Here is a 12,351-nt window from a genome sequence, read left to right on the forward strand (position 1 = left end):
TGCTTGATTCACAAAATAGGTGTGAATCCAAATTCTTCGATTTTCGCCTGAGAGAATGAAGTGACTTGATTCACTTTCTAAGTAATTCATTTTACACTAAGGGGGGGTTAGTCCACAATGAAGCGGAATGAATTCCCCCCGCATTACTTAGTTCATCCCACTTATGGCGTTAGTCCAGAATGACTTGAATTGAAGTGAGATAACACCATTTCATTCGCTTAGGCAAAAACGGGGGAATGCTGTTTCCTACCTATTTTGCGAATCATCAGACTTTCCACGCGCGCGATGCGCGTTGCTTCTTCCCTCCGCCCCGCTATTCTGCTCTCCCTCTCGTCAGCCTCTCCGGACGATTTCTCCCCCCCCGATCGTTCAGCAAAGTATTTTTTCCTCCCTCCGTCAGTCGTCCTCCCTCTGCCCCCACCTCCTTCGCAGAGCACGGGAGGCTCTGTCGCAGAGCCCCTCGGCCTCCCTCTCTTTCCGCCCCCCCTCCTTCGCAGAGCACGAGAGGCTCTGTCGCAGAGCCCCTCGGCCTCCCTCTCTTTCCGCCCCCCCCCCCCCCCCCCCCCCCCCCCCCCCGCTCCCGTTGGCCTTCCTTCCTCCCTCTCTCGACCTCCGTCGCAGAGTACGGGAGGCCAGAGCCCCTCGGCCTCCCTATTTTCTCCCTCTCGGCGCACCGTCGGAGTGTCGCCTCCATCGCCGTTGCCCGCCGCCATCGTCGTTGCCCGCTGCCGTCGCCATTTCCAAGCCCGCCGCAGAGGAAGACAAAGACGATGTTTAATTTTTCCTAAGTTAGGAAAAATTAAACATCGTCATAATTGGTTTAATTATCCAATTAATTAAACCATTAGTTTTTCATTTTTGTTAATATATTATTAATTAATAATATTTAAAATGTATATTATGTTATTGATAAATTAATATATATATTTATTTATTATGTATGTATTTATTTTTTATTAAAATAGTGAGTTTTAATGTTAAACTATATCTTATGTTATTACAGAATAATTTATTTATTTATTATATTCACTTATGTTATTTTTAACTTTTTTATTTATTTTAAATAATTTATTCTAGTCACACGTAATTAGTATATTAATTTATAATAAACTATAATCATTAATTGGTTTAATTATCCAATTGTTATAATTAATTAAACCATAATTATTTTTTTAATTTATAATAAATTATAATCATTAAGTAATATAATATAATTTTTCATTAATTAGGATATTAATATATTCTAATACTACACGTTAAATCACTTATAAGTGTAGTAACCACGCTTATTTTTGTTAATTATATGTTTAAGTATATGTTCGATTTAAGTATATTATAAAATGTTACTTATTCTCTTTTTTATATCATATTTTTTATTTAAGGGCACTAGCACTGGAATCTGTTTTCTAGCCACTTGAACTCGTCTATACTAACACCCAAACATGAGTTGAAGTGAAAGCAATTCATCTCACTTCAATTCAATTTTTCACTTCATTTCCACTTCATTGTAGATTAACCCCCCCTAACTTATTTATTTAATAAACTAATTAATACGGAGAGAATTCATTCCAAATTCATTATACAATTCCCCGGGCCGAAACTTTTCCCGTTGGCGGGTGACCAAACATTGGAATTCGATACTTCCAAGGTCGAAATAGCCTATGCTCTCGAAAGATGAGAACAAGCCGCACATTTGTCAGGGCGGTGTGGCAGACTCCGGATTCGCAGCAAAACAGTCGCCAGCAGCTTTATGACCTAATCCGTTGCCACTCCCAAATCCAAATTCATCGTCACATCGCTGAGCTATTACTTCTCTCCTGCTGTCGTCATTTTCTCTGCGTGTGTTCTCATGGCTACCTCTCTTTCTTCTCACATCTCCTTGTATACAAATGCTTCCGTCGTCTCTGAGAAAGATCTAGCAGCCCCTCTCTTTCTCTCAGCGATCCGAAGTCCGAGTATGACGAATTGATAACTTCGGTTTTCTTTTCTGTTTGTGTAACGAACTTGACATTGTAGTGTGTTTGGTGCAGTAGTCCGCAATGGAGTATTGTATGTCCGGAAGACGGGGAATTTTTGTGCGAGAGCTTTACCTATCCCCATTGCTGGTGTTAAGGTTTTTGATGAAGAGAAGAAGAAGAAGGACAATTCGATTATTGTAATTGACAACTATGACAGCTTCACTTACAATCTTTGCCAGGTAAGGAACGCCCATCCACAATGGATGTGCTTTCCCTTAGTTGAACTTCTTCTCGGGGTACGAGAATTAGTCAATGGCTATCTGCTGCTTTTATGGAACAGAAAAGGTGTGAACATGATCAGTATACTCAGTTATAGAGTTAAATAGCTATAAGGTCTAGGATTCTCTTTGTCCCGCAGAAAGGAAATGAGTAAACAGACATTATCCATGTCATTAAAGTTGTCATAGAAATGCAATCGTGTTACCTAGGATTACGGCCCTCCATTTATTTCTCCTTTCCGTTGATTAAAACCAGTCGTCCTCAATTTTTAATTTTAAAGGAACAAGAATGAGGTTATAATATGAGTTATCTGTTGAAAGTTTGGCTTCGGGAAAGGTAAATCTGGAGGTGATTTATCCGAACCTCTTACCCTCCTGGTTTCAGGCAAATAGCTAATACATGTAGTCCAAATTATTCATGGCAGTCCCACTGTACAACCTCTAACCATAGTTTTCTTAACACCAAACTTAAATGTTTTGATAGCTATAATCTATATCCTAGTTGTCCATTTTCATTTGATAGTGAATTAACTTCAAGCCAAATACAGTGGTGCTTCCTTCATTGTTCCTTCTTGTTTCCTTACAATTTTCCCCTACGTTTACCTGCTTCGAGTGTCAATCTGATCTTTTGAAGAATATACCATTCTTTTATAAATAGTCACGCCAACTCTATCATGTTGGTATTCAGAAATCAAAAGTCATGCCAACAGTAGTAATGTCAAGTTCAATTAGAGCTGGGTGTAGGAACACATGAGAGCTTTTTCTTCACAATTATATCTAGTAATGTCTAAATCCTGATTTCAATTACTATATATATATCTCACTTATCTTGTTTTGGTTTTAAAAGTATATGGGCGAGCTTGGTGCAAACTTTGAAGTGTATAGGAATGATGAACTCACATTGGAAGAATTGAAAAGGTAAGTGTTCTTTGTCTGTGTATGATCATACTTAATTTCTTTTGATCTGTGTTTCTGATTGTAAATAGGCTTCATTTGGTTTACTCTGTGTAGGAAAAACCCAAGAGGCATACTAATTTCCCCTGGACCTGGTGAGATATATAGTAGATCTTGTAATTGATTGATTTCTTGCTCTTTCAATTGCTTAAGTGCCTTCTTCCTTCCTTTGTATAGGTACTCCTCAAGATTCAGGGATATCACTAGAAACTGTTGTGAAACTTGGGCCTTCTATACCTTTATTTGGAGTTTGTATGGGTTTACAGTGCATGGGTGAAGCTTTTGGAGGTCAGTCCAGCCATGACTTTCATAGCAACTGGTTTATGTTATTATTTCTTTTTTAAAATCTGTGTGGTGAAATTTATGTGGACTTATGACACGAAGAGTAAAAAATGTGACCATTGAGGTGAAAGTGGGCCTTCAAAACTTAGAGGCAAGCTTACCTTTTTTCTTTGAAACCTTTATGGAACCTAATTGCATCTGTACCTTTTGGAATTTGTAGTAATGAGTTTCGCTTCTTATATATGCATGTCTTGTTCCGTTTTTAGTAACAAAAGGCCATTGGTTGACAGGCAAGATTGTGCGTGCACCTTTTGGTGTCATGCATGGAAAGAGTTCTCTTGTTTATTATGACGAGAAGGGAGATGATGGACTGTTTGTTGGTTTACCAAAGTAAGTTCTTTAGCTATTTTGGACTCTTTCTTCCTCTTTGTGTCTCTCATTGAATAGTAACGAGAAATTTTAATAACTAGGAGCATTTCTTTGTATGGTTTTTACATGTCATTTTGTTGATCCTTTTGAAAGGCGACCTCCAGTTTTATATTTGGAAGAGATTTTTCTATTCTTTAGTTCTTTTCATTGCATAATGTGCTTGTGCTTTTAATCAATAAAGCTCATCAGTTTAAAAAAAAAATTGCTTGATGTGCTTTTTCAAAAAATTATGTGTTTTATGTGTTGAAAATAAGCTCAGCTGGATATACTCATCTTCGTGGGCATCATGAAAAATTTCATATTTCTTGACGTCTTAGCTTTGTTATATGTTATCTTAATGGTTGTCTAATCTCTGCAAGTTATGTGGCAGCCCTTTCACTGCTGGTAGATACCACAGTCTTGTAATTGAAAATGAAAGTTTTCCAAGTGATGAGCTTGAGATTACTGCATGGACTGAAGATGGGTTGATTATGGCTATTCGTCACAAAAAGTTCAAGCATATCCAGGTGAAATTTGATGTTGTTTAATATTTTATTTTGTACTGTCTTCTCTTAACTTTTTTTGTTTCCTTTGAATCAACTCGTATAACTCCCTTCTTTTTTCATACCATTGAAATAACTTTCATTCATTAATCTATTGAGATAAATGCAAGACAATTTTTCTTGTAATATCGTATATATGATATGATGACGATTTATCCAATGCATATTTAATTTTAAAGTGATTGGTATAGTCTGACCCTTTTGCTTTCATGCCTCATTAGAGATTAGTAACCATTGTTATGTTGAAACATTTACCCTCCTCTACTTATAAAAGCTAAGCAGTCTCTCCAGTGACCACCAAAAAACAAAACAACTAAAACATATTGGTAAGAACCATCTGTCCTCTAAGAACCTGCTATATGCATGGAAGATTGATGTAAAAGATAAAAACATGCTAAGAAGTAAATAGAGATTATTGCCAAGACCATGGACAACTGCACAACTCATGATCTTTGGAGCTGCAACAACCTGGATTGGGTGGCTATTGATGCCGCTGGCCACTCTGGTGGCCTCCTCATCCTTTGGGATTCAAATGCTATTGATGTCCTCTTAACCTCCCTCTGATCTCACTCCATTAGCCTTCTTCTTCGTGATAGAGGTTTGGGCAAACTCTGGTGCCTTGCTGGAGTCTACGGACCCACTAGCTACAGAGACGGGCCTGGGTTGTGGGACGAACCGCTCGACCTCCATTCCTTGCAACACCCCTGGCTTCTTGCTAGGGACTTCAATGCTATCCGATTCTATTGTGAAAAATTCCCACCTACCAAAAGATTTTTGCTACCATGTGAGCCTTTGCCGATTTCATTGGCGGCTTGAAGCTCTATAAAATTTCCCTCATTGCCATCTACCTGGTCAAACGAACGACTGACTTCTCATCCTTTCGAAGCTTGACCAGTTTCTTGCTATCAGCAATTGGCTTAGGCTCTATGACAATGCACATGGTTAGTCCATCGCCCCAAAAATGAGAAAATCGATATCCTTCTCAAGCAGCCAGCAATTCTCAAACCTGAGTTTCCCCAACGACCGAATTTTGTGTCAAGCTGGATAGGCCTTCTCTCGCAAACCGTGGTTGCGCCTTCTCCTGCAAACTGAAGCTTCTCAAGTCTACCCTCAAAGCCTGGTCCTCTGATCTCTCAACTTGCAGTGCCCAGAGGACTTCTCTCCTCACTCAGTTTGCCAACCTTGACAATGTTGAAGAACTAAGGTCTCTCATTACCTCTGAATTTTCTTTTCGCATTTCTCTCCAATCTCAATTCCAATCTATCTCTCTAAGGAAATGTACTCATTGGAAGCATCGTGCTCGCTTCAAGTGGCTGGCTGAGGGTGACGACAACAAGAAGTTCTTTCTCTCCGTTGCCTCAGTTAGATAGAGGACTAATTGAGTCACTTCCCTGTGTATTAATGGGGAAGTGACCTTGGATAGAGCCTCCATTTCTAATGCTCATCAAAGGTTTTGAAAAATAGGTGATTTAGGGAGAAAAAAGAAGATAAAAAGGATTTCTGGAAGAGGAGCAGCTTTGCTGCCTTGGAATCTGAGTCAGAAAGGACCTTCCTGCTTCTTTATAATCAGGGTTTAAGTGAAAATTTACAAAAGGATAAAAATGCCCCTCAATACTCAAAATTACTTATCTCCAAAAATACATGTCTAAATTGAATGAAACTTTTAACAGGTTTTACATAGACTTGTACTTGGAGGAGTGTACCAATCGGCCCCGGCTATAGAACATCCTACTTCCCGCCTCGGTCCCGATGTTGTTGCCCTCCAAGAGAGGCCTTTCTTCGATAAGGTAATTTGTACTACCGTCTTAGAGATGTCCCCTTGATTGTTGTGCCCCTGCCCCCGATGGCTTCAACAAGGAATTCTATAAATGGAGTTGGCCCATCAACAAAGAGGAAATCATTGCCATGATACATAATTTCCACCAGAACGGCATCGTCTACCATGTTTTGGGGGCCTCCTTCATTGCATTGGTCCCCAAGAAGGCTGGCCTTGAACACCCCTACGACTTCTGGCCAATCAGCCTGGTCTCTAGTCCTTAATCATTGCCCAACTCCTTGCGTACAGATTCGAGCCGATTCTCCCATCGATCATCCACCAGGTCCAGAGTGCTTTTGTAAAGTGATAGAGTATCCTTGACTCCGCCATGGTTGCCCATGATATGCTCGACTCCTTCAAGTGATCCAACCGTCCCTAGCTCGCCCTTAAGCTTGACCTCGAGAAGGCCTTTGACCGGGTGTATTGGTCCCTTGTTGATGATCTCCTCATGCGATGGGCTTTGGCGACTACTGGAGACTATGGATTAGGAGCTATATCTCCTCAGCTTTCTGCTCCCTCCTTCTCAACGGCACCTCCTGTGGCTTCTTCCATGGCTCCCTAGGAATCCGACAAGGGGACCCTCTCTCCCCCTTCCTATTCAATCTTGTCACTGAGTATCTATCTTCAATGGTCTACATGGACAACGCTGCTAGATGGCTTTGTCCCACTTCTTGCCAATCGGAGCTTGACACCCCCCTCCTCTAGTTAGCCGATGACACCATCCTCTTCGGTGAAGGTGCCTTCCAGCAAATCAAGTGTATCAAGGCTCTCCTTAGCCTCTTTGAGCTCTCCTAGAGTTCAAAATTCAATTGGCAGAAAACCACCCTCTTGGGGTACTCAATTGATCCTCTCAAGCTCGTCTCTATGGCCACCTACCTCGGTTGTTCACTTGACTCCATGCCCACCACTTATCTGGGATTACCTCTCATTGACCGATGCCCACAAAAAGAGCTTTGGGCCCCTGTCCTTGAGAAGATGGAAGTAAAGCTGGCATTCTAGCATGGAAAGCTACCATCCAAAGCTGGTAGACTTGTGCCTCCAATTCTGCCTTGCTGGGATGCTGAGCTATTTCCTCTCCCTCATTCGTTGCCCTGCATCAATTTGTCAACGGATTGAGTGCCTTAAGCGACACTTTCTTTGGCATGGTCTAGGAGGGGAATTCAAGTTTTGATTCCAATCTTGAACCAAGTTGCATTACAATTTTGTTGTCCAATTTATACATCTTCATTGAAAAAAAAAATTTGTTGTCCAATTAAGTTTTGTTTCACATTTAATGGGATATGGCTTAGTTTACTTTTTGGTCTGTTCTCGTCTAAAGGGAGGAAATTATGGCAAGTGGCCATGGCCGTTGTTTTTTGGCATCTATGGAAGGAGAAGAATGCTCACACCATTAGGAGGGTTCAATGTGTGTGTGTGTGTGTGGGGGGGGGGGGGGGGGGGGGGGGGGGGGGGGGGGGGGGGGGGGGGGGGGGGGGGGATCTAGAGAGTTGTGTACTCAATTCTTACTTGGTCTTATGGCTTTGGGTTGTTTACTCAGTATCTGTTATTTGTTGGAATTTGTCAGATTTGATTTTCTCTCGCAATCCTTACTCCTATCTCCAGTGATTTTTTGGTCTCCTCGGCTTCCTGATTATTTCAAATTAAATTTTGATGGCAGTTTGCATTGTAATCTGGGATTAGCAAGTGTAGGGGGACTTACTCATGACCAAGTTGGTTTGGTTCGATTGGTTTTTTCAGGTCCTTTTGGGCTGGCTGACCCCCTTCAAGCTGAGATCCAACTCTCTTGCAAGGCCATATGATTATATTGAGCTGTTTTCTGATCTTCTAGTTATTGAAGGGGATTCTTTTGTGGTTATTTCATGGCTTTTAGGATCATCTATCCCTATATGGCGGTTTGGCATATTTATGATGAAATTAATCATTTGACGTTCGGATTAGCTGTTACTTGGACCCTATTTTGCAATCTATGAATAGTCATTAGCAAAAAATGGTGTTTTCACATCTTGTATTACTATTGGGGATTCAATCCCCCCCCCCCCCCCCCCCCCCCCCCCCGGGGTTCTCTCTCCCCTTGTATCATGCTATTTTATTTTTTGGTCTCCTCCTCTTCTTGGTCATTTCAAATTAAATTTTGATGGCATTTTCCTTGTAATCTGGGACTAGTAGGTGTAGGGGGAGTTACTCATGATCAAGCTGGTTTGGTTCGATTGGTTTTTTCAGGTCCTTTTGGGCAGGCTAACTCCTTCAAGCTGAGATCCGACTCTCTTGCAAGGCCATAAGCTTATATTGAGCAGTTTTTTTATCTTCTAGTTGTTGAAGGGGATTCTTTCGTGGTTATTTCATGGCTTTTAGGATCATCTAACCCTATATGGCGGCTTTGGCATATTTATGATGAGATTAATCATTTGGCGTTCAGATTAGCTGTTACTTGGACCCTATTTTGCAATTTGTGAATAGTCATTAGCAAAAGATGGTGTTTTCACATCTTGTATTACTATTGGAGATTCTATTCCCCCCTGGGGTTCCCTCTCCCTTGTATCATGCTATTTTTGATCTTCTAATAGAAATTTCACCATCTTAAAAAAAAAAGTTCATCACATTTAGGTTTTGGATATTATCCAAAATTTCGGAGTCAGATTCAGATCGTATGCGGATAGAAGCCAGATCCATTTATTACTCTAGGGGCTAAAATGGGTAGGCTTGAGCTCACTATTTATCTGCTTTATGGAATCCACCTGTTCAGTGACCTGGTGATGATACAAACTGAATGCAACATTTTCCATTTGGGATCGATTTCAGGCCTTGAAAGGGAAACTTTCAAAAAGTAAAAATTACAGAAAAAATATAAAAATAAAAAACAAAAAAGTTACGTTTTTGATAGAAAACTACCTTTTATATATATTTTCTGGAAAAACTGGGAAAACAGATAGTGAACATGATTTCACTCAGGCTGAGGCTGTGTGTGATGGAGCAGTTCTTTATGTCCTCTTTTATGATGTTAACGAGTGCTGGCATTGTCATTGCCTTTTTTAGGTGTTACAAAATAGGAGAGAATTAGGTTTAAGGTGTTGATTTATAGAGTCCATTATTTGGAAGATTTTTAGGTGAGTTGGTATTTCTCTTAAAAGAGACTTAAGTAGGTATGATTTTCTGCATTTACTAGATACCTATTTCTCATTTATTTTTGAAAAGAACAATTCCGGAGCATGTATCTGAGGTTAAAAAGTTAAAAACTTAAAAAGTTAGGATGTTTCTGTAACTATCCAAAAGTGAAGGACCTATTTCAGATATTTACCGAAAAGCCCCTATCTTCAACAATAGGTACTGTTCAATGAATTTATCTGTCTGAAGAGAAGGTCAAGTGAACAAGAGAATAAGCGAAGTGGGAGAAAGGCGTTTGCAAGCATAGCACTTGTACCAGGACATATCAGATCCAGGTTCATGATCAAAACCCAGACCTTATGCCTTAGATAGAGTTACGATTGTAAAAATTGGGCCAGGCTTATTTTATCATGCCGTAAGTGGTGCTATATGCCTCAGATATCTTGGAGTTTGGGCTACCTGATATGGTTCCTGATTCTGATTTAGTGAGCCTTTTCCAAAGTAAGACACCTTATCTGTAAACGTATGCAATTTTGAACTTCCTACTTGTGTGCTTTTACTGTTTAACAAGACTTTCTATTTTGCATGTTTCTTAATCTCTAAATTTTGTTCTGGGTCATTCAGATTACATGTAAATGCTTTTGTGTTGGAATCCAATTTGGATGACCAGCTTCACTGGTTCAAATTAAAAAAATTAAAAAAGAAAGAAAATAAATTGGGTGAAGGAGCAGAACTTCTTCCCGGTAAAGGTTTTTAGTTATTAGAAAGTGGGACATTGATTTGTTTTTTTAGTATCTATCTTTGTGTTTATACTGGTTTTAGACGTCTTATGTGTTCTTTTCTGCTGCTGAGGCTATGGTAGCTATAGGTGCCCCAAACCAGGGATGTTATCTACTATCTGGTGACTTAATTGTGTCAAACGCATTTGACTTATTTTGAGCCCTTCTGGAAGTTAATTCCTATCATCAGAGTGACTATCTGCCAGTGGCTTGGCCAGTTCAGATACTGGTTGGACCCAGTATAACATTATAAGAATGATATTGTTCAAAGCTTAGGAGTATATTTCCTACGTTATTGCACAAAGTTGAGCATGTCACATTGGTTAAAAGCCTTGAGGAGATCCTAGTGAGACAGTTTTGTTCTTGTCTCAAGCAGTTTCAATTTTTACTTTTTAAAATTTGAATATCAAAAGCAAGTATTATATGGGTCAGCCTAACAGGGCCATGCATTACTTCTTGAACCATTTACATGGCCTGGTTGACCTGTTTGCTCTAAAAAACTGTACTTATAGTGTAAGAACTAGAATGTCCTCCAGTTCCAGTTCAATGGCCATTGCATTACTTCTTGAACCATTTACATGGCCTGCCTGACCTCTTTTGTGGTAAAAACTGTTCTTATGAGTCTAAGAACTAGAACGTAGTCCATTTCCAGTGCAATAGCCATTGCTTTACTTCTTAAACCATTTATATGTCCAAGAACAAGATTGTACTCCAGTTCCAGTTCAACATTGTTGTGTTTCCATGCTGCTGGAAAGTGCTGTTGATTGATATTTCATTTAAGGAACAAAAATGATTTTTTTGGGGTCATTTTTCTTATTACATTGTTATCAAACAAGCTGTAAACAAAATCAGGTAGCTGTAAACAAGTTTCACCCCCTCCTTAACCAAGGTAGCAGCAGTGAACAAAAGAAATTGGAACTCTGTTTTTTGGTTCTCTTTAAAGTTTCTACTGATAGCTAATCTGGCTAATCTATACTATTTAAATGCATCAAATTACTTTATTTTTTGGACTACTGGCAGATTTTACTTCGGAATTTGACCTAATAAGTACAGAATAAGGGTAAGTTATAAATTATTTCCCCATCCCTTTCTTCCAAAAATTTGCATATTTTTGTTCGAAAACATTTGCTGTCAATTTTTTTTCCAATTATAATTATTTTAGGATAAAATATTATTTTATATGTTCCTTGCTAATTTATGCAAACTTCTTCTTTCCTTAACTAATTAATATTTTCTTGAATTGCAGGGTGTCCAGTTCCATCCTGAAAGCATTATAACAGTTGAAGGTAAAAAAATTGTTAGTAATTTTTTGAATCTAATTGAGAGATTTGAAGCAGAGTCTCACAAATCAGTGTAGAGAATACATTGAAGCTTGTAGTCTGTTATTGCATGTGTGTTAAAAATACATTGAAGAAATTATGTCTGGGTGGACTCTCATTATGATTTATTACTTAAAATGAAAAGATAAGTTGATTGTTTCTTTTTTCTATTGTATATGCTCTCTGGTTATTGTTTTTTTCTAATAGAGGCATTTAATAAAGCAGAGTAGAACTCATTACTTAGTGCGTTAAGGGAGGCCACACTGTACATCTCTTTCTTGTAATGGATATATTTTTTTCACAAGAGAAGAGAACAGGGGACAGCGTGATCAATGCCCTATGCTGTCATTTGAAATGTTGCAAAGCCAAATTATCTGTTGTCTGCAGCCAATGCCCTTGTGACGGGGTACTGTTTTGGTTTCTTTAATATTGGTAATCCATGTAATAGAGTGCACCTACATCTGTTTTGTTCTCTGTATACGGTTCAAAGTCTGAGCTTCAGGTAGTATTGAGACAACCATATGACTACTACAAGGGCAGAAAGTCATTCCCTTTTTTAAGTCTATGTTATGATCTAATTCTTTTGAAGACCATACTATAATAACGTCAGTTAGCGGCTTTACAAAATGATACTTTTTGTTTGATGAAAATTATCTGTTTCATTGCCTGATTGTGTCTTTATAAATGGGGACACATGCTTTTGTCATTAGACTCCTGAATCCTCTCCTTCCTTCTTAAGGAAAGAGAACATATTGACCTGGCATTGAAAGACCTTTCCCATTTTCATACTAGACCTGTTCTGCAGTTGTCTTGCAAGGAAACTTATAATTCTTTCCCCTGTAGCTTGATGACTTTGGCCCTCTCTTGCTTTTAGGATAACAGATAGAAACTT

The 12,351-nt window shown here is 39.1% G+C and overlaps 1 protein-coding gene across 2 annotated transcripts; it reads left to right on the forward strand.

Moving 5' to 3' along the window:
- Positions 1-1,680: 1,680 nt before the first annotated feature.
- LOC137955945 (anthranilate synthase beta subunit 2, chloroplastic-like) lies at positions 1,681-11,844 on the forward strand. 2 transcript variants are annotated; one of them, XM_068803180.1, is made up of 8 exons: positions 1,681-1,955; positions 2,034-2,197; positions 3,084-3,154; positions 3,248-3,285; positions 3,368-3,478; positions 3,763-3,862; positions 4,272-4,407; positions 11,387-11,844. In XM_068803180.1, exons 1-8 carry the CDS (start codon positions 1,850-1,852, stop codon positions 11,495-11,497), a joined length of 837 nt encoding a protein of 278 aa, XP_068659281.1. In that variant the 5' UTR covers positions 1,681-1,849; the 3' UTR covers positions 11,498-11,844. The 2 variants fall into 2 exon arrangements, with proteins under 2 accessions (XP_068659281.1, XP_068659279.1); XM_068803178.1 differs by having other exon boundaries at positions 2,031-2,197; positions 11,387-11,843.
- Positions 11,845-12,351: the final 507 nt, after the last annotated feature.

The sequence above is a fragment of the Aristolochia californica genome, unplaced genomic scaffold, assembly GCF_029961685.1.
Source record: "Aristolochia californica isolate CCGP_79_NKW_82.1479 unplaced genomic scaffold, dmAriCali1.0.hap1 SCAF_2, whole genome shotgun sequence".
In the NCBI taxonomy this organism is placed as follows: Eukaryota; Viridiplantae; Streptophyta; class Magnoliopsida; order Piperales; family Aristolochiaceae; genus Aristolochia; species Aristolochia californica.